Genomic DNA, 23,402 nt, shown 5'->3' with positions numbered 1-23,402 from the left:
CCCGTTATCCGGTATTTCCGTAAATAGGGTCAGGGGGGCTGGCGATATTATCCGATATAAAGACCTTGTACAATATTAGCGATTATTTTTGCCAGAAGATAAGGATTTAGGAAATTTCTTACTTTCTCACAATGGAAATACTATTCTACAACCTCGGCAACATTTTTTTGCAAAAATAATGTTTACCTTGAAAAATGCAAATAATTTCACACCTTGGGTATCGAGCCACGGAAGCAGCAGTGTAGAATAAAAGGTAAAATTTCAAAAATAAAGTAAACTTTGAGGATATTTTTGCTACATCTTAATTACAACAATGTTTAATGATAATCTGTAATACTTTTTTTTATTCATTTTCTTTGTTTAAAACTTGAAAAAAGGATAATCTAAACACTACCGCCATGTAGCGTAATGGCCGATACCCCCCTCAACATAAAACCGGTAACAGGTGTTTATTGGTGGTTAATACTGGAAAATGGGATTTTATCCATAATGTCGATACCGGGAATAGCTTCTATGTCGTCTAAACAGCTGCTCCGGTTTGTCTGAGGCTCGATAGAGATAGCCAAATTTGGAGCTCTGTGTATAAATCTGCACTATCATGACTATGCTGTCATTCCCCAGAAAATGGTTGGCATGGTATTTACCGGTGCGGTAATTCCCGTACCGGGAAATACTCCTAAAAATTGCAAAAGTGGGAAATACTGGGAAATACTCAAATTTTCAGCAAAAAACAGTTTATTTTGACAAAAAAAAACCACAAAATATCTGTTAAATAACTAGCATTTGCATGCACACATACACTATGGAAAAAATCATATTATATTCCACTGTCAGACCCCTGGTGACCTGGTATGATGATGAAAGTTCCTTCATCACCAGTCCAATTCCTCTTTGGACCTTAACATGCGGAAGCAAAACACCAGTTTTGCTGCTTTTTTCACTCCAAGTCTATTTCTAAGTTTTGTTTGAATGACAGCAAAATTAGAAAACACTCTCTCAATGCCACCAGAGCTAGCTGGCATAACCAGAAGTTTTTTTGCTAGTTCACAAAGTTCCAGACACACAGTTTGTGATCGTTCCACAGCACACCACCACACTGCTGGCTTTGTGTTGTTGATAGTGGCTTCATGGAGTAGAGCTTGTGGTATCTCTGAGCTTTGGGTCATGTAGTTCAACAGATCTGGTAGAAGGTTTGGGTTCAGCTGAAGTACAACATCCTGGGCTTTATTCACATGTACTGGAAGTAGCTTTCTCCCTTTATACTTAGGGTGCAGAATGTTATTCTGTATCATTATAGAATCTGTCAATAATCCACCAATTAGCAGTAACACCTCCCCTGTATTTTGGAGTGTATAATTGGACTATTTGAAAGGAGTGTAATCTTGTCTGAAGTTAGTATGATAAGATTTTTGGGTCAAATTTACAACGTATGTAAGGCCTGAAGAGTATTCCCCAGTATTTCCCGCCGTCCCGGGAAATACGAGTATTTCCCGTCTTTTTGCCAACCCTGCCAGAAGATGTTTAATTCTTCTTCAAGTTACTACACTTCTTCATAACTTTGCGAATTTGCCATCAGATTCACTGGTACCCTGATGATTATAAAAATAATAGAAGGTAGCTCCCACACCACTTTTTCAACAAATAGAAGTGGATTGAGCCCAATCTTGCACATGACAAGATCTGCAAAGTTAAGTAAAAAGAGCAAGATTCCTAGCGTGCTCAGGCGTTTTCACTGCAAAGCCGGACTCAATCTGCTTCTATTGGTTTAAAACAACATAGAGCAACCTTGTATTATTTTTATAATCATGAAATGAATATTTTAAAGAAGCATTTAAATCGAAAGTTGTGGGTTATTTGGTGACAACAAATGGAAATAAGATAAATAATGGTCAAATTGTGGCGGGTAGTCAACACATAGGTCATTAGTCCAGACTCAGGGTACCTGTGGTCAGATTGGGTAATGAAAATTGTGAGTGGTGAATATGGAAAATTCTACCTATCGTTTTGTTTTGATCATTTCCCTTGAATAATTGGTACTGATACGCAATCTGTCTGACTAAATAATAACTTAACATCTTGACAGGTAGATGGAAATGTGCAATCAATTAGCCAACAAATGACTAGGTTTTAATCATGACTGATATATTAGCTAGTCTAAATAATTTGATACGATCATAGGAAATATTAAGCAGTGTTCCCATAACATTTTTTCTCTGAGGGTTTTTTGCACCCCCTGTAAGGTAACTGACCGATTTCAAATTCTGGGGGTTTTCTATGAAAACAGGAGTGGCAAGCATAAAATATGATTGGACTCGCAGGATTGTTTGAACGTGTTATTTTTAATCCCTCTCCTTGAGTGGTGGGAGGGTTATAATATAGGAATGGTCTCTGTCCATCTGTAACATTTCATGTCCGTTCTGTATCGCCTAAACCCCTTGAAGGATTTTCATGAAACTTGGGTCAAATGATTACCTTATCGAGATGATTTGCAGAACCCATGAGTCAGCCAAGTTTGTCCTAGGTCAAGTGTCAAAGGTTTGAGCCTTCTATTTCGTATCCGTTCTGAATCTCCTAAACTCCTTGAAGGGTAATCATGAAACTTGGGTCAAATGATCACCTTATCAAGACGATGTGCAGAACTCATCAGTCAGCCATGTCGGCTTGAAGTAAAGGTCACAACTGTAGGTCAATTTGTTTGAGCCTTCAATTTCGTGTCTGCTTGAAGAATTTTCATGAAACATAGGTCAAATGATTACCACATCAAGATGATATGCAGAACTTATGAGTCGGCCATGTCAGCATAAGATCAAGGTCACAAGTCAAGGTCAAAGGTTTGAGCCTTTCATTTTGTATCCACTCTGTATTTCCTAAACCCCTTGAAGATTTTTCATGAAACTTGGGTCAAATAATCACCTCATCAAGACGATGTGCTTAAACCACGAGTCAGTCTGTGAGTCATGTCGGCTCAAGGTCAAGGTCACAACTGGATGTCATAGATTTGAGCCTTCCATTTTGTGTCTGCTTTTTAGCCCACCATCATCAGATGGTGGGCTATTAAAATCACTCTGCGTCCGTGGTCCGTCCGTCCGTCCGTTAACAATTTCTCGTTATCGCATCTCCTCAGAAACTACTGGGGGGATTTTGACCAAACTTTGTCAGAATGATGTATTGGTACCCTAGTTGTGTCCCCCTGAAAATCAGACTGGTTCAACAATTTATGAGTGAGTTATGGCCCTTTGTTTATTTCTATAATTTACATAGATTTATATAGGGAAAAGCTTTGAAAACCTTCTTGTCCAAAACCACAGAGCCTAGGGCCTTGATATTTGGTATGAAGCATTATCTAGTGGTCCTCTACCAAGATGATTCAAATTATTTCTCTGGGGTCAAATATGGCCCCGCCCTGGGGGTCATGGTTTATATAGACTTGTATAGGGAAAAACTTTGAAAAACCTCTTGTCCAAAACTACAGGGCCTAGGGCTTTGATATTTTGTATGTGACATCATCTAGTGGTCTTCAACTAAGATTATTCAAATTATACCCCTAGGGTCAAATATGGCCCCACCCTGGAGGTCATATGGTTTACATAGACTTATATAGGGAAAAACTTTGAAAATCTTCTAGTCCAAACCACAAAGCCTAGGGCTTTGATACTTGTAATGTAGCATCATCTAGTGGTTCTCTACCCAGTTTGTTCGAATTATCCCCCTAGGGTCAAATATGGCCCCGCCCCGGGGGTCACATGGTTCATATAGACTTATATAGGGAAAAGCTTTTAAAATCTTCTTGTCAATAACTACAACATTCAAATTTGGACATGTATATTTTTGAGTGGCAAGATGAACCTTGACATGAGTTGACCTTGATTTTGACCTAGTGACCTACTTTCACATTTCTGTAGCTACAGCCTTCAAATTTGGACCACATGCATTGTTTTGTGCACTTGAAAAAACTTTGACCTTGATTTTGACCTAGTGACCTACTTTCACATTTTTGAAGGTACAGGTATCAAATTTGGACCATATGCATAGTTCCGTGTTTCAAAATGAAATTTGACATTGATTTTGACCTAGTGACCTACTTTCACATTTTTGAAGGTACAGTCTTCAAATTTGGACCACATGCATAGTTTTGTGTTTCGAAATGAAATTTGACCTTGATTTTGACCCAGTGACCTACTTTCTCATTTCTCAAGCCACAGCCTTCAAATTTGGACCACATACATGGTTTTATGTACCGAAACAAACTTTGACCTTTACATAGACCTAGTGACCTACTTTCACATTTTTGAAGGTACAAGCTTCAAATTTGGACCACATGCATAGTTCTGTATTCTGAAATAAAATTTGACCTTGATTTTGACCTAGTGACCTACTTTCACATTTCTCAAGCTACAGCCTTCAAATTCGGACCACATGCATACTTTTGTGTACCGAAATGAACTTTGACCTTAAGATTGAGCTAGTGACCTACTTTCACATTTCTGTAGCTACAGGCTTCAAATTTAGATCACATGCATAGGGTTGTGTACCGAAACAAACTTTGACCTTGACATTGACCTAGTGACCTACTTTTACATTTTTGAAGGTACAGGCTTCAGATTTGGACCACATGCATAGATTTGTGTTCTGAAGTGAAATTTGACCCTTGATTTTTACCTAGTGACCTACTTTTACATTTCTCAAGCTACAGCCTTCAAATTTGGACCACTTGCATAGTTTTGTGTACCAAATTAAACTTTGACCTTAAGATTGATCTAGTGATCTACTTTCACATTTCTCAAGCTACAGCTTTCGAATTTGGACCACATGCACAGTGTTGTGTACGGAAATGAAATTCGACCTTGAGCTAGTCAGTAAGTCTTGAAATTTGGAACACTCCAAAATGGCACATTGGTGGGCACCAAGATCACTCTGTGATCTCTTGTTATCTCTTAAACCCCTTGAATGATAATCATGAAACTTGTGTCAAATGATCACTTCATCAAGAAGATATGCAGAACTCATGGGTCAGCCATGTCTGCTTAAGATCAAGGTCACAACTGAAGGTCAAAGGTTTGAGCCTTTCATTTTATGTCTGCTCTGTATCTCCTAAACCCCTTGAAGGATTTTAATATGACTTGGCTGTAATATTCCCCTTTTAGAGACATTGTGCAGAATTCAAAATTCACCCCTGCCGGCTTAAGGTCAAGGTCACATCTCGAATGTTTAATGGTTTCACTCAATACTATTAACCCTTTCACTATCCATTACAGTGGTGGGGATATAGCTGTCTTTCTGACTGTCTTGTTTAAATACAGAAAATGGATTGATTGAAATGAGATTGTCAGTCTAAGTACTAAGTAATTACAAAATCCTTGTCCATTAAGTTCCTTTAAATAGTTTTGTGTCTTTAGCAATATCAAATCAATAGTATTGTCGACTTTAAATCAGAAATGTTCAACATTTCCATGTGAAATATTGTGAAACTTGTTAAAATTGTAACAGAATCACTTTCCATGGAAAAGGTTGATTGATCATGGTCTGCACTGGTCGCAAAGGCAAAACCACTTGCCATCAGCAGGCTAAATATAAATTGCATTGTAATACAGTATTTATATATATATATATATAGTATCAATAGAGAAAAACATATTTATATAATTTTCGGAACTTTTTTTCAGGTTATGGAAAAGATTGGCATTGGCAAGGACAATAACATACACTAAGGAGATTCCACTGACCTTCAGGATGGACATTCTTGACTGTATGTACTGAAATCTCTCTCAACAAAGCTATTCATGCTTGAATTTGCTGTGCTAGTCTTATGGGGGAAAAATAGCCTTGTTTTCCGATTAGGAAGTGGCCTTATATAGGCCTCTGTTTTATAAGAATGAAAAGCACTGCTTTGGCCTTTACTAATGCAATTGTAATCTGTTCGATTTTCAAAATGTAATATATCAATGTGATTATGGCTGTTCGTAAAATGTTATCAGTTATTACATGTATGTATTCCACCACAGTCATAGTGGTGTGGGAGACATTATTGATTTTTTCCTGTCTGTGTGTCTGTCTGTCACAAAGCTTGTCCGCACTTCTAAGTCGAACATTTCTAATCCGATCTTCACCAAACTTGAACAAAATGTGTTTGACCATAAGGAATTATGGCCCTTGAACATAATTACCAACAACTACCAGTGCAGCATTGTAGACTGCTACTCCACTCTTGATACAGCATTGTAGATCGGTGTAGGGCTGTCATCGATAGAAATGATATCGATGTATCAACGATATTTTTTGGAAGATCCATTATCAATTCCAATTTTTAAAAATCAATATTTTACAGAGAGAAAAAAAACAGTCCGGATAAATACTCAGACTCTCTGAAACAACTTCTCTGCCTGTTCGAAACCCAACTCCAGTGCCTGATTTTAGTAAGTTTATTATGTTGTAAAGTAGGATAAATGCTAAAAAAGGAGTGAGGGCAAAAAAAAAAATGAAAGCTTTTTTTTTTTATTTCATTTCTTTCACAAACAGTAATATGAAACCTAGACAATAAAACAAAAAATATCATTAACAAGAAGATAAATAGCATGCACATGTGCAAATAGGTTGTTAATTTAACTTTATAATCGATATATCGATGTATTGTCAATATTTGTCTTCCAATATATCGGTATTGTCGATATGCCCAAGACCCAATCAATGACAGCCCTAGATCAGTGCAGCATTGTAGACCGGTTACTCCATGATCACTTATGAGTACTGACTAAGCATTGTAGACCCGTTACTCCAACATGTGAACACCAATAGGCCGCAAACAGTATACAAAGACAGACTTACTATTCAGATGATTTAATATGCAGTTGTGGGAGACGTGCGCTTTTCTCAAAAGCATCTCTAGTACAGTGTAACTTCCGAAAACCGAACGACCTCTGGACCAGCCCAAAAGTTCGGTATTTGGAAGTTTCCGGAATTTAGAAGTTTGAAAATTTGTAGGCAAAGTGGACGTGGTGCACAAGAGTTATATTTTCTTATATGTAGGATGAAGGAGATTATTAGCCTTTATAAGTTAATATATAGTAATTAATTAATTGATTGATTAATTATTTAATTACAAACATTAAGGATAATAAATACATAACAAATACAAAAAAACTACATATCTAAAATAATAGCATTTACGCAATTTTTTTCCACTTAAATTTACCATCTCTTTGAGTCCCGAGTTCGTCAATATTTAATTAATGTTGATAATGCATATAAAAGTTTAATAGATGTAACTAAATCAATTAAAACACCAGTCTTTTTTTTCATTCAAACCTCAGAAAGTTTTTCCACCGTAAGATATTTAATTAATCACGTTTTCATAAATAGAATACAAATGAAAGTAATTGCCGATTACTTTTTTACTTTTGCATCAAATGATGATTGTGATTATAAAGCATGTCAAAACAAAGGACTGCTGCTAAAAGATAAACAAACAAAACACAAAATAAAAAAAACATAACATGCTGACAACTTGCCACGGGCGTTTTTGGATTAACATGTGACACTTTAATCTGGCAAATATTTTGCTGTTCGGTTTTTGGAAGTCAAGTTTAGTGTTAAAATATAAACGGTCTTTCAAAAATCGTCCGGTTTTCAGAATTCAGAAGTTCCGGTTTTCAGAGGTTAAAAATATATAGAAATAAGAATAGAAAAAAACGGGACCTTGAGTTTCGTGCGGTTTTCAAAGGTTTCCGGTTTTCAGAAGGTCCGGTTTTCGGAAGTTACACTGTATTACAGTTGCTTTGCATTTTTTCTGCCAGATACAGGAACGTGTCTTTAACTTTCCTATCAGTTGGTAGTTAACAACTAAGGATGTATGAAACTTAATACATGTATTCTAATGGATTGTTAAAACAATGCCAGGGATAAAGTACATTGTATTTTATTTTTAAGCAACTGCTTACATGTTAGCTAATATGAACAATGACATTTTGCCAGATTTCCTGTTATGTGAATTAATAGAGTACTGGTACTTTTTAACTGCACCTGCAGTGCCATGATTTGATTTTTTAGCTCAGTACATTTGTATTATTATTTTCATTAATTGTAAATTTTAGCAAAATATAACGCATGCATGTGTTATTGGGAGTCATTAGTCTTCTTAACTTTTATTTTCTGAAAACAGGTTGTGATATATGTGGTGAAGGCCATTCCACAGAATTCTGTCCAGAACTTGGTCTCAACATTACTCAAACTGAACTTGATCAACTGTCAACAAGGTAAGTGGTACAAACAAACAGATTTAGCTGGCGTGTTTGATGAATGCTGCTAAGATACATGTAAACAGTTGATTGAATATAAAAATCTCTCACAGGTTGGAGATGAGGATGGGAATATCTGGGACAAGGGTTACATAAACTTTTCTCAATCAAGGTTCTGCTGAATTCCCCCTAAACAGTAACCCAAGAGCCTGATATTCTGATCAGTACATACTATCTTATTTTTCAAATATCTTTTTCTTCAAATGATAGCTAGAAGAATGAAAAAACACATGAAAGAACCTTTGTTATAGTAGTGGATGGGTTTGTTTGTTTTTCAGTATTTTTGGAAGGTGACCCGTACCCTTGACTTTGTGAATTTTATTGACATGTTCTACCTAGTATTCAGAATAAGACTTTCCATATGACATTTAATTACAACTGCATAGAGCTGTCTGACATGTGCCAATTTCTTTTCAGAGATTAACTTTTGAGCTGATCTATGTATAACATTTTTTACCAAATTTTTTAGAGAACAATTGTGAGTGTTTGAAACTTTTTCGATTGGGAAATTGACCAAGAAACGGCTTTACAGTCAGCCAAAAACTAATCCCAGTAGCATATACAAAATTAATGACCTTATTCAGTAATGCAGTTCATTTTGCCATTATTTATTACAACAACAGATTATGGTGTTTTATTACAATGAAAAGTTGGAAAACAACAGAAATTCATGTCCGATATATATGCAAAAATAAGGTTTAATTCTTGCAATGCAGTACAGAAACAGTTAACATAAACTGTATAGTACAACAACATCTTTTCTGTATATATATGTAAAAATGTGAAGCATTTGCCTTGTATTAAAAATGGACAGGGCGCCTATTTCATTTAGTACTACATTTGACATTTGGGTTTAGGCTTCAGGAAGAATAGATAGATGTGTTATTCTGACAAATAATTCCAGAAGAGTTCTGTTTCTTGCATTTGCATGTATTTGTCACTAAATTCAGCACAGGTGGCGGGACCTCCATGGCGGCTTAGTTAAGGAAGCTGATTTTGAATCATTGCAATTTTGCCCCTCACTGTTCTGGGTAACCAGGGTTCTTTATTTTGCTTGAGGTGTCAAATTCATGTGAAGAAGCCGTCCAGTTGGCTTTATGGAAGGTTGGTGGTTCTACTCTGGAAACAAGCCATTGTCTTTAATACTATGATCACAGAGAGGCACCTGGCTTCTTCCTCCACCATCAAAAGCTGGAAAGTCACCATACAAACTAAAATTATGTCAACATGACATAAAACCCAACAAAAAAGATTTAACACAGATATTTTTTTGTTACTAGAGCTAGATTGACATTGCCAGGGATTGTACAAGTAGTGGACAATGGCAGTGGCCTGGTTGGTGTGGTTGCCAAGGAAACTATTGCTAATAAAACCCAACTTGGACCTTACGAAGCTAAGAGGACTACTCATATATTTGATGATTCAGGATTTTTTACTCTGAAGGTAAGAGCTTTCGCATAGATTTTAGAAGCAAGCCCTGTGTTCATAGACAAGAGATTTCTTTTTTAAATTTAGAGGATTTTTATGCCTAAGCATTGCATTTACACAGTCCAGTTTTTTAAGAATTTGAATTACTGGTACATATGATATTTGCTGTTGTGACTGAAAACATAAGAGACTAAAGTTATTTGTCATTATTTTAAAAAGATTACAATCTGTAATATTACACATACTTCATGTAGGTAAAAAGGCCAGGTAAAAAAATCAGTATCCAAGGTTATATACTCAACATCACTAATCTCGCGTCATCACTAATTTCGCGGTATTTGAGTTGCGCCACCTACGTGGTGTTAACCGGGGAAGTTCGTGACCTATTTTACTCATGCTGGCGAAAAATGTTCCTACCTGCAGTTACATTGCTAAATATCTGTCAATATTTATTAAAATCGTATTTTTAGCTCACATGTCACAAAGTGACAGTGTGAGCTTTTGTGATCGTGCAGCATCCGTCGTCCGTCCGTCCGTCCATGCGTGCGTCCGTGCGTAAACTTTTGCTTGTGACCTCTCTAGAGGTCACATTTTTCATGGGATCTTTATGAAAGTTGGTCAGAATGTTCATCTTGATGATATCTAGGTCAAGTTCGAAACTGGGTCACGTGCGGTCAAAAACTAGGTCAGTAGGTCTAAAAATAGAAAAACCTTGTGACCTCTCTAGAGGCCATATTTTTCACATGATCTTCATGAAAATTGGTCAGAATGTTCATCTTGATGATATCTAGGTCAAGTTCGAAACTGGGTCACGTGCCTTCAAAAACTAGGTCAGTAGGTCAAATAATAGAAAAACCTTGTGACCTCTCTAGAGGCCATATTTTTCATGGGATCTGTATGAAAGTTGGTCTGAATATTCATCTTGATGATATCTAGGTCAAGTTCGAAACTGGGTCAGCTGCGGGCAAAAACTAGGTCATTAGGTCTAAAAATAGAAAAACCTTGTGACCTCTGTAGAGGTCATACTTTTGAATGGATCTTCATGAAAATTGGTCAGAATGTTCACCTTGATGATATCTAGGTCAAGTTTGAAACTGGGTCACTTGCCGTCAATAACTAGGTCAGTAGGTCAAATAATAAAAAAACCTTGTGACCTCTCTAGAGGCCATATTTTTCATGGGATCTTTATGAAAGTTGGTCAGAATGTTCATCTTGATGATATCTAGGTCAAGTTCGAAACTGGGTCACGTGCGGTCAAAAACTAGGTCAGTAGGTCAAAAATAGAAAAACCTTGTGACCTCTCTAGAGGCCATATTTTGAATGATCTTCATGAAAATTGGTCAGAATGTTCATCTTGATGATATCTAGGTCAGGTTCGAAACTGGGTCACTTGCCATCAAAACTAGGTCAGTAGGTCAAATAATAAAAAACCTTGTGACCCTCTAGCTATTTGAAGGACTCATGAAATTGGTCAAAGTTCATCTTAGATGTTAGGTCGTTCGAACTGGTCATGCCAAAAGTAGGTCTAGTCAATATAAAAACTGACTTACATATTCAGGCTGTTGAAGTGAAGTCATCAATTAGGTCAGATTCAAAACTGGGTCACATGAGCTCAAAAACTAGGTCACTATGTCAAATAATAGAAAAAAAACGACGTCATACTCAGTTCAAAACTGGGTCATGTTGGGACAGGTGAGCGATTCAGGACCATCATGGTCCTCTTGTTCGAATATCTATTGCAAAAGTCCATGAATTGTGCAAATATTTGCAATGTTTATAAGTTTGTCTACCAGCTGACCGGCATTTGTCCTCATTAATTATGCAAATGTAGTCCCGCCTATAGGTTAGAGGACACAAAACTTTTAGTAACATCCCCCAGCTACACAAAAATAAATGAAATATCGGTATCAGGCGAAACATCAAAACCTCTTAACTTGACGGATTTTAAGGGGGAGGAAGGGATGGGGGCCCCTGACCATCTCCTCAAAAAACACCCATGATACTGAGCAGTGAATTTTTACATGTTAGATAACTATCAAATAGAAAATATTAAGTAATAGAACGATTCTTAGGCTCCGCTACATTATGACCATGCCCGTGACCTTTTGATTTACTTGCAAAATATCTGGTGTGTCCGCTGCCCAGAGGAGAATATTTCCGATAGTGCCAATGTAAACAGATAATATAAACGTTTAAATTGGCGTTTAATGACTGTTGAGTGTTCCTGTTAGTTTGACTTAGATAGCTTTTCAATGTTTGAATTATATTTAGCATTTTTAAACCTATCATAGTTTGATTGACACAATTGTTGACCTATACTGCGACATTAGTGATGTGACGTCACATGATAACAATGGCTGACTATTGTTGTTCGAAGTACACATGGATGTTTCTTGAATGATATCATATTCATTTTCACACAGTTATTGATGCATATGATATGAAATATTGTGGTAGAGACAAGAAATACACTGTTGTGTTGTTTCTTGTTTAATGTCGTTACGTCGAATGTCAAGTACCGCAACATTACAGATGAACGGTATAGGATATGGTTTCGAGAACAGTATCTTAACTATATTCTGATTGGTTGGTTCTAATTTTAGACATGAAACTGACCATTGGCAACATTCCATTCTGAGAGCAGTCTCTAAACTATATTCTGATTGGTTGATTGATCATTCTGATTTTAGACTTGAAACTGACCAATGGCAACATTCCATTCAGAGAGTAGTCTCCAAACTGAGGCTTTAGTTTGACTATTCAAAGAGTGCTATAATGCTCACAAGAAAGTTAACATCTTTATCACTCCTTGGTTAAAGTTTTGCATGCAAGGTCATATCTTGTATATTTATTGAACTGAAACTTCTCACGAGGCTTCATATCATCAAACTGACTTGAATAATCGGGTTTCATTACTCTTAAGTTTAAGTTGTGGCCAATTTCAAACATAGAAAATTTGTTAAATTAATTTGATTTAATGAAATTAATCTAAGAAGATATGGTTAAAGTTTTGCACGCAAGTTGTTACCATTGTCATGATTAAATTTTTACTTGTAATAAACCATAATAAAATTTGTTATGGAGAGTCCTGTTTAGTATTGACCGTTGTTTGTCTTAAAAATGTCAAATAGTCAAATGTATTATCTTATGGACAGTACTTGTGTAAGCCTTAGGTCAGAAAACCAGGACTGGGACATCTCTATGAAGATTACAAGTCACCATTACATAACCACTGAAATGATTTATAAATGGAAATTATTGGAATTCAGACTGTGTTAACATAATGTATTATTTATGCCTCAGCTTATAGCAAAAGATGGAACGACAGTCTGTCTGGATACAACAGATGAGAATGAGTGTAACTGGTTATGTTTGGTACGGGCTGCCTCGTCTGAGAGCACAAAGAACTGTATCGCGTACCAGCTTGGTAATAACATCTTCTATAACACAACAAGAGAGATCATTCCAGGAGAAGAACTGTTGGTATGGTACGCTCCACACTTTGCAAGGAAGCTAGGAAAACCGTCAGAGCCAGATGGAGAAACAAGAGGTGTGGCTTTAAAAATCTTCACATTAAATAAATTATTGTATCTTGATGTACTGGGAAATCATTAATGTTCTTGAGGAACTGATTTTCAGCCATTTTGTTGATTCCACAAAATTAAATCCAAGAAAACTAGTAAAATTTCAATTCAGATTATGTACAAATGTCAAAATAAAGGTGAAAAAGATGTTTTGGCCAAAACACCGAAACTGCATGATCATGGAATTGAACGTGTACACAGTAAAGTATTCCAGTAGGAAAGGTCTACTTGAGATCACAATGGCATGAATCTTGTTTGAACCATTTAATGAACATGCAGAGAAAAATAGCCTTCCTAGTAGAAATATTGCAAATGTTCCAGATAGCAAATAAAATTACTGAATTCAGTGCCTTAGAAGGAGCAAATGTAATATTCATTTCTGTTATTCTCTGTGTATTCAACTTTACATACTACAATATGGCTGGTAAGGTGTTTAAAATATGCCAGTCCTTTAAAAGTATTCTAGATTTTCATATTCATTACTGTCAGAAAATATTAAGAGGAAGCTGTGGCAATTTACCCACAGGTGTTACTCTGTCCATTAGATACCAGTATTCAGATTCTATTGGCAGCAATAACTCATGAGCATTGTTAAGATAATTAAAGAACACTTCTCACCAGTCCTGTACAAACAACAGCTTTTATACACACTACTAGATGTTATTGTTAGCTCACCTGTCACATAGTGACAGGGTGACCTTTTGTGATCGCATTTTGTCCTTCCGTCTTCCTTTCACAATTTCTTATGAACACAATAGAGACCACATTTTGCAATCAGTTTTAATCCAACTAGTACACAACTTGTATTGACATAATATCTCAATTCCTTTTGAAACCCGGCCAGATCCAATCATGGGTTCCAGAGTTATGGCCCCTTAAATGATTTAATACAAACTTGCAAAAACTTGAACTCCATGGTGAATCTAGCAGGTCCAATAATAGGTTCCAGAGTTACAGCCCCTGATTGACCAATGAAAGAGCCAAAATTTGTTAATGTTTACCTTCTGAACAAGATAGAAGTGACATTTTACATTTGATTTCAAACACACTTACACATAACTTAATTCACAATACCATCTTAGTTCGTTTCGAAAACCGGCTAGATTCCATCATAGGTTACTGAGTTACTGCCCCTGAATTGGGAAGATTTTCTATTTTGGCCCTTCCAGCCATATAGAGGTTTCATTTATGCTTTGATTTGATACAACTTGCACCGAATGTTTATCTTGATGATCTCTAGGCCAGGTTCGAAATGGTCAATAGGGGGTCAAAAACTAAGTCACCAGGTCAAATCAAAGGAAAAGCTTGTAATCACCCTAGATGCAACATTTATGACCCTATCTACAAAATTCTACATGAAACTAGGTCAGAATGTTATCTTGATGATTCCAATGCCAACTTTAACAGGTGAGTGATATAGATCATCATGACCCTCTTGTTTTTCAATGTTACAGTGCTGTTGGGTCATCGGATTGAGCCTTTGACCTCTGACCTTCTACTCGACACAGAAGCCCCATCTTTCTATGAGACAGAAGGTGTGATGAATGGTACTCTAGAACAGCCCTCAGAAGACCTTGTTCAGGTTTGTGTGTTTATTATTGTGTTCTTCAGATACAAAATCACTATGAAGTGTAGATTATGGACTTTTCAGCTCACCTAAGAACAAAATATTGTTTTCACCTGGTGTTGATTGTGGCGCAAACTGCATTCACACTTTCAAAGAGATTTTAATGAAACTTGAAACATGTGGTCACTATGATGTGTCAGAAGACTGTTGGTGACACTTTCTGCTGATGTGGGCACAAAGTATTGTGATGGCATTCTGTTAATTGTGCTTTCGAAATAATTTAACTGTTAACATCATAGAGGTCACTTTTTTTGTCAGAATCTTAAAGAAACTTAAATTATTTACTTCAATAAAGTCTCAGACAGTTAAGTGTAAGAACTGTTTGTTAAGCGTATGCAAAACAAAATTCCATTGAAAGCTTTAAACCTGTCAGATAGTTTAACCTTTAGCCTGCTGGCGGCAAGTGATTCTGCCTTTGCAACCAATGCAGACCAGTGTATCTGTGCAGGCTTATCATGGTCTGCACTGTTGGCTATTCAGTTTGTAAATTTTCAATGAACACCCCTCTATTAAATAATAAGTGGTACTGCCCAAATTGAATGATGGACCAATCCATTTTAGAAATTTAGCAGGCAAAGGGTTAAGTATTCTCATATACAGAAGGTATACACTTATTAAATATTCTTACACAACCATAGATAAAACTCTTTAAGTCAACAAAATGACATAAAAATTGTGTGGGTGTGACTGATCATCATTGATTTCTTATTGATTTATTTATTTAAGCTACCGTTGATAAATATGTTAATATATGTTACATTTTCATAAGCTGTTTCATACCATTCTTATAATTTGTCATCTCAGTTTACTTAAATGAATCGTATACTTATCGCGATAAACCGCTAAAAGTGTACCTGGCTATAGTTCCACAGAGCCCAGCTATAACAAAATCCTAGGGAGAACGCTGTGATGTTATATAATTTATAGAATTTACAATAAAACTTGTTTTTGTTTTAGATGGCACAGGCAACCAATGCTGACAGACATACGGGGGAAATAAGAAAAGCATTTTACTGCCCCCGCTGTGGTAATACGTTTGAGACCCAAACAGAAATGGTTCAGCATCTACGGGAACATGTGATATCTTCCTCAGATACGCCTAAAAGAGGAAGGGGCCGGCCTAGGAAATTTCATAATACTGTTGATGGTAATAAAAGTGCAATAGCATATCTTTTTTCCCCCAACACTGTGAAATCATTAATATTTCTGGGGGACTAATTTTTGTTGATTTCTTTGTTGAGTCAATCCACGAAATATAATCCCAACAAACAAGTAAAATTCCCATTCATTTTATGTGCAAAAGTTGAAATCCACGAATTCATATCCCTACGAAATTGCCGTTTTGACTAAAACCACGAAATTTCATGCCCACGAAATTAAATGATTTTACAGTATTGCATCGATAAAGAGCGAAAATTATTTCTGTATTGATCATCAGAATCAATATAGCACTATGTTCTATATCTCTTAAGTGTTGTTGAGGTTGAGTTGCTAGTTTAGATAGATGATCTGGCAATCTTGCATCTTGTGTATTCTTTTTAGTTTGACTTTTGAGAAAAGTGAGAGCTATTCTTCTCACGGGTGTCGGCAGCATTGGCATCTCTTCGGACTAAGTTTTATATGCAAGTTAATATCTCGGTTATCCTTGCATGTATTGGATAAAAAAAATACGCAACGCATCCTTATTAAAAAACCTACTAAAATAATCGAGTAAGATGTCTTGGTTGAATTTAATTCATATTATGTCCCTTTTTCGAGTTAGAAAAGTTCTGTTCAAGTTTTGGGTGCAGCTAACTGTCAAGCTGCATCATAGTATCAAATAACTCTTTTGAATTTGATTCAGATTATGGCTCATTTGGTTCAACTTTTGTATGCAACTACATAATTTATTATATTGGATTGAAACTTCTTACAAGACATGCTTAGGATCCAATGTAATCTATAATCAATATAGTCTGCTAATCTACTTTGTATTTTAACAAGCAGTTTCTGAAAGTAATTGCAAGTATTAAAAACAAAAAGTGGGTTTTCTGAAACAAGAGAAGATTTCTTGAGTTTGCAGATTTGTAAGTGAAAAATTTTGGCTGAATGATTTAGAAGGTAAAGGTTAACATTGTCTGTTTCTTGCCCAGTCCATAACTCTGCTATTGATGAAGGGATTTTAAAGGCCTTGGCAAAAATATTCCCTATATTCAGATGACATGTCTTGCGCAAGACCCAGACTCCTAGCTCCAAGGTCAAGGTCACACGTAGAAGTTGAAGGCGTTTCTTGTCTAGTCCATAACCCTGCCATTTATTAAGGGATTTGAAAATAATTTGAGAAAAATGTTAACCAAATTGAGAAGGTGTGTCACGCTTATAACCCAGGTCAAGGTCACGAAATGATGTGTTACTTTTTGCTCGGACAACTATAGCATTATTGGGCACACTTTGGGGGCATTTGTGACCAACTGTGACAGTTCTTGTTAATCCCTCGCTGTGGCGGAGGGATTATAGGAATGGTCTACATCCCTGCTTCCGTCCGTCTCCGTCCTTCCTTCCGTCTGTAACAAAATCGTGTCGGGTCCATATCTCCTAAACCCCTTGAAGGATTTTCATGAAACTTGGGTCAGATGATCACCTCATCAAGACGATGTGCAGAACCCATGAGTCAGCCTTGTCAGTTCAAGGTCAAGGTCACAACTCAAGGTCAAAGGTTTGAGTCTGCCATTTTGTGTCCGCTCTATATCTCCTAAACCCCTTGAAGGAATTTTATAAAACTTGGGTCAAATGATCACCTCATCAAGACGATGTGCAGAACCCATGAGTCAGCCATGCCAGCTCAAGGTCAAGGTCACAACTCTAGGTCAAAGGTTTGAGCCTTCCATTTTGTTTCCGCTCTATATCTCTTAAACCCCTTGAAGGAATTTTATAAAACTTGGGTCAAATGATCACCTCATCAAGACGATGTGCAGAAATCAGGAGTCAGTCATGCTGGCTCAAGGTCAAGGTCACAACTGAAGGTCAAAGGTTTGGGCCTTCCATTTTGTGTCCGTTTTATATCTCTTAAACCCTTTGAAGGATTTTCATCAAACTTGGGTCAAACGATCACCTCATCAAGGCGATATGCAGAACTTATGAGTCAGCCATGTCGGCTGAAGGTCAAGGTCACAACTGAAGGTCAAAGGTTTGAGCCTTCCATTTCGTGTCCGCTCTATATCTCCTAAACCCCTTGAAAGAATTTTATAAAACTTGGGTCAAATGATTACCTCATCAGAACGATATGCAGAAATTATGAGTCAACCATGCCAGCTCAAGATCAAGGTCACAGCTAAGGGTCGAAGGTTTGAGCCTTCCATTTGGTATCCACTCTGTAGATCTCCTAAACCCCTTGAAGGATTTTCATCAAACTTGGGTCAACTGATCACCTCATCAAGAACTCATGAGTCAGCCATGTCAACTCAAGGTCAAGGTCACATCTGAAGGTCAAAGGTTTCAGCTCTGTATCTCCTAAACCCCTTGAAGGATTTTCATGAAACTTGGGTCAAATGATCACCTCATCAAGACGTTGTGCAGAATTCATGAGTCAGCCATGTCAGTTCAAGGTCAAGGTCACAGCTAAAATCAAAGGTTTACCCTTTCACTATCCATAGACCATAGCAGTGGCGGGGGATTTAGCTGTCTTTCATACTGCCTTGTTTTAATTTATAAATTTTGACTTTTGATTCCTTAAACTCACCGAGTTATACATTGCACAGCCAAAATGCAAGTTGAATTTTGAACAGTAGAGGTATTGTTGTCAAACTTTCATCAATGTCTGCATCACAAAAATTTTGGATGTAGGCAGGTTTCTCTAAAACTGCAAGATGTAATGCTTTCAAATTTCATACATGTGTTTCAGACAAGTTACATAACTAGCTTCTTCTAGGTCAAAAGTTTGCCCCTTTTTAACATAGAATTTCAGGTAAAAGTATGTAAGTAGGTTTCTCAAAAGCTACTAGACTGAATACTTTAAGACTTCACATGTGTCTTTTTTATCATAATATGATCTCATGTGGCAGGTGACATAACTCTACCTTTTATTTTGTTAAAATTATGCCATTTTTAACTTAGAAGTTATGGTTAAAGTTTTGCATCCAAGAAAGTTGCTCAAAAACTACTTTGCCAAATGCTTTCACACATCAAACATCACTGCATCATATAATGACCGAAAGTTATATAACTCTAGCTTTTATTTTGCTAAAGTGATGCCCCTTTTGAACATAGAAATTTTGTGACAGTTTTGCATGTAAACATGTGTCTCTGGAATGACTTCACCAAATATTTTCAGATTCTACAAAAGTCTTTGGCATCGTGCGTTGACCTCACATGTCAAGTTTCATAACACTGGATTATCCTTTCTAGCAAAGTTATGCCCCTGTTTCAACATAAAAAAAATTCCTTAACCTTTTATATAGAAGCTAGTATTAGATGGAAGGGCATCAAATAGACAGCTCTTATATCATTTTACGAGTAGAAAATAAGTTATACTGGAGAAAAATTAATAGTAGAAAATTTGCCTGAATTCGAGCCTTGAGAAAAGTTAATACACAGCACAGTTAAAGAGGTATTGACATTTGAATAGTACAAATTAAGCGTGAATTCATGTGATTTTTCAGGGAGACCAGGTCGAGGACGAGGAAGACCAAAAAAACCTGTCGTTGAAAATGTGGAAGGAGAAGTGTTAGATTTTAAAACGCCTTCAAAGACCTACAGTAGGAAGAGAAAACTTGACTGTATTGATATTGATCAAGATTATGATAAAAATTATGAAGATGGCGACGATGAAGATGATTTTGCAGATAAAATGATGGACGAGAGTGATTATACAGAGGCAAGTAATGATAGCGAATATACTCCTAAAGTAGAGATATCTGTGGCTGTGACAAGAGTGCAGCCGAGGCGAAGCACCCGTGGAAAACACAGTAAATTTGATGAGGATTATGTATACAGCATGGTTAAAAAAGAGCCAAAAGAGGAACCATCACAAATTGGTTTCAGTAATCAAGTGATTGCAGCAGGTAATATACCAGAAGCAGAACATAGTATTTCCAATCAGTCTGTGGGGGCAGGAAATCAGGCTAATGTTAAAAGAGGAAGAGGGAGGCCTAGAAGGATTGTGGATCAAAATCAGTCTGAAACTACTACAGTAGAGAAAGAACAAGTCGGAACTTTAAGCTTTGAGACAATACAAGAAAGTCTTATGGCACTGAAATCAAATGAAATAGGAGATGGAGATGAGGAGGATAAAAACAAAGTTGTAGAGCATACAGATGTAGCAGATAATGTGTCTCCTGACACAGATTTATTATATAAAAGTGATATTTCTGAAAATATAGAGATTTTACCTTTGAACGGAACTGAAGAGGTTGAAGAAAAGGACAAGTCTGCTAATTTTGAGAGGAGTGAAAATACTGAATTGAAAGTATCTGATAAAATAAATGAGTTTGAAGTTTTCAGTGAAGAGAATCTTGAAGAGAGTGTAGGAAATGACATAAATAAGGATGATATTACCTTTACACAGGAGCAGGAAGAAATCAAGGAGAATGTTAATGAAGATCAAAATGTTAATAAAGATCAGAATGTTCAGAAGGAAGACAAAGTTGAAGAAAATGACAATGGAGCAGAAATACAAGAAGTGAGTGCATCAGTTAAGACAGAAGACAAAGGTTCAGTTGTTGTTATGTTTGAAGAGACAGATGATGGTAGCTATGGATGTGCAGTGTGTGAAGATAAATTTACAAATGAACTAGATGCTATATCACATTTCATGCAACACGATACCAAAGGAACAGTCAGTTGTAAAACTTGTCATGACAACTTTAACGGCATAGAAGCTCTGCTAGAACATAGGAAGGAATGTACTTCATCTGTACAAGTGTTGTCAGAATGGGAGGTTCCCAAGTCTGACAATGTTTTAGAATTTGCGTGTGATATTTGTAAACAAGCATTTAAGACAGCTCAGTATTTATACCGTCACATGGTTATACACACAGATGTTTTCCAATGTGAGCGATGCAGTAAGACGTTCTCTAGAAAAGATTCAATGCAGAAACATATTCTGAAATGTTGTCCTGAACTAGCTGAAAAATACAAGATCTTTTACTGTGAAGTATGTTTACGAGTATTTTCAAAAGAATCCGGAAAACGACGACACATAGAAAAATGTAAATCAGTTCAATGTAAAACTTGCTTAAAGATATTTATTTCTCAGTCAGACATGGCTTTACATACATGCAAAATGCTTGATTTGGATGACACCGCAAAGTATTCATGTGGACGTTGCTCCAAAGCCTTTCAGTCGTTGTATTATCTAAAACAGCATCAGCAGCTTCATGATAATCACAATGCTTGCGAACGCTGCGGGAAGAATTTTGCTTCAAAGGAGGAGCTTGACGGTCATAAGGGTCTGTGCGAAACTTTAGAAGGGATAAGACTTTACGGGTCTGGAAAGTGCACTGTTTGTTTTGAAACTTTCTCGAACTCAAAAGCATTTAGGAATCATTTCTTGTCACACACCCATCCATACCATTGTGATAAATGTGATAAACGATTTCTCCGTATTGGAACACTGAATAGCCATGACTGTGAATGTTTGAATGAATCTGCTTGTAACGTCTGCTCAAAAACGTTCAAAAACCAGACTAACCTTGACAAACATATTAAAGAGAATGGGTGTATGAGATACCAGTGTTCCGCCTGTAACGAACAGTTTCGGTCGAAATCCATGGCCAAAGATCACAACTGTATCATAGAAGCTACAGAGGATGTGGAGGCAGAGATAGTAAGCATTAATAATGTTAGGGAGGTGTGTCCGACTTGTGGAAAATCTTTTTCGAGCAAGAGTAATCTGACCAAACACATGATATTGCATGGAGAGAAAAAATATGGCTGCCCGCATTGTGCGAAATTCTTTCATCTTGATGTCTATCTCAAAGAACATATTACTTGTGTTCACTATAATATATTTAAGTATCAGTGTAATGTATGTGGACGTTTACTGAAGTCTAAAACTGGTCTCATAGCACACACTAGGATCTTCCATGCCAAAAATGCCGAAGTTTTTCCTTGTACAAAATGTGGAAAAGTTTTTAAGCAGAAAGGAAACTTAAGATCGCACATGTATTCACACTCGAAGGCACGAAATTTCAAGTGTGATGTATGCATTAAGGCATTTAAATATCCAGATCAGCTTAGTCGACATAAACTTGAGCATAAATTAATGCCCAGACTGAAGTGTAGTCACTGCGATAAGGAATTTTTACGCACTTACGACTTGAAGAAACATCTACAAGTTTATCATAGCGGGTATATTTATGTTTGTGGAATCTGTTCAGCCAGGTGCGGTCACAGGCACACTCTTGTTCGTCATTACAAACGGAAACATCCAGAGAGTTTGAACCTGACAACACAAGAAGGTTATCTAGATAACTTGCTGAAACATGTAAGCGAAGTCTATGATTCATCAACAGACCAAGGCAACACAGTGGCCACAAAATGCATTGTCCTTGATGATAAAACTGCAGCCAGTGCTGATGGTCTACAAATTGATCAAGTTGATGAATCAGCAGAAATGCTGTCCCAAGATGCTGCTGAAGCTTTGCATAGCTTAGCGCTTGGACGTGCAACAGCAAAACAGTTCCAGCTTCTAAAAGACAAAGGACTTTTTATTCAGGGTGAAGCTGGTCTTATAGATGGTCAAGACAACGATCTGATTCAAGATCAAGGGCAGGTAATCATTCCTCAAGATAGTTATATATTTGCAGGACAGACTGGTGAACATGTACAAGCTTTAGACAATAATGTTGCTGCAGCAGCTAATGAACCACAGTCTGTGGATGGTAATATTGGAATGATCCATAATCCTGATGGTTCCATTAGTATAAATGGCATACAAGGTATTCCCCAGACAATTGAAGGACTTGACAGTGGAGATGGTCATATTGTTATATTACAGATCGTTGATCCTGAATCACAGGACTTACAAGGAGAGATTATTCAGTTTAATCAAGATCAGCAAGGAAATATACATTTAAATGAGGAACAACAAGAAAAATTGCTCCAACTCAATGAAAATCAGCAAGGGCAAGTAATCCAGCTAAACCAGAGTCAAGAAGGGGAGATAATTCCATTAAATCAAAATGTCTTCGAGACAAGTGACGTATTTCAAGCTGCTGAATTAGTTCAAAATTCTCAAATTCAAACTGTAGTTGTGGATGAATCTGCAAGTACTGGTGGTGTTGGGCAAGAATTAGCTGACCAAGCTACTGAGTCTGGTATATCCCAGGAGTTCACCATTACCGACACAGATATTGGACAGAATGATTCAGAAAAACTTGATGCAATTCCAGTGATCTCCCTTGAGGGTGGAGATCCTAACATACAAGCACCAATGGTGTACTCGCAGGATGTAACTTGCACAGATGAAATTGAATAAACAAAGTTAATGACTAA

At 36.8% G+C, this 23,402-nt stretch overlaps 1 protein-coding gene across 2 annotated transcripts in view; it reads left to right on the top strand.

The window, feature by feature from the left end:
• LOC128549542 (uncharacterized) overlaps positions 1 to 23,402 on the top strand; it is a 23,964-nt gene extending 562 nt beyond the window's left edge. For both annotated transcript variants that reach the window (XM_053526457.1, XM_053526456.1), the window contains exons 2-8: positions 5,664 to 5,746; positions 8,156 to 8,249; positions 9,572 to 9,734; positions 13,023 to 13,269; positions 14,758 to 14,885; positions 15,888 to 16,077; positions 19,568 to 23,402. In XM_053526457.1, coding sequence (XP_053382432.1) covers positions 5,731 to 5,746; positions 8,156 to 8,249; positions 9,572 to 9,734; positions 13,023 to 13,269; positions 14,758 to 14,885; positions 15,888 to 16,077; positions 19,568 to 23,385 — 4,656 coding nt within the window. In that variant the 5' untranslated portion in view covers positions 5,664 to 5,730 and the 3' untranslated portion in view covers positions 23,386 to 23,402. The remainder of the gene's footprint in view (positions 1 to 5,663; positions 5,747 to 8,155; positions 8,250 to 9,571; positions 9,735 to 13,022; positions 13,270 to 14,757; positions 14,886 to 15,887; positions 16,078 to 19,567) is intronic.

The sequence above is a fragment of the Mercenaria mercenaria genome, chromosome 16 (genome assembly GCF_021730395.1).
Source record: "Mercenaria mercenaria strain notata chromosome 16, MADL_Memer_1, whole genome shotgun sequence".
Classification (NCBI taxonomy): Eukaryota; Metazoa; Mollusca; class Bivalvia; order Venerida; family Veneridae; genus Mercenaria; species Mercenaria mercenaria.
This window is presented reverse-complemented; position numbering and strand designations above follow the sequence as displayed.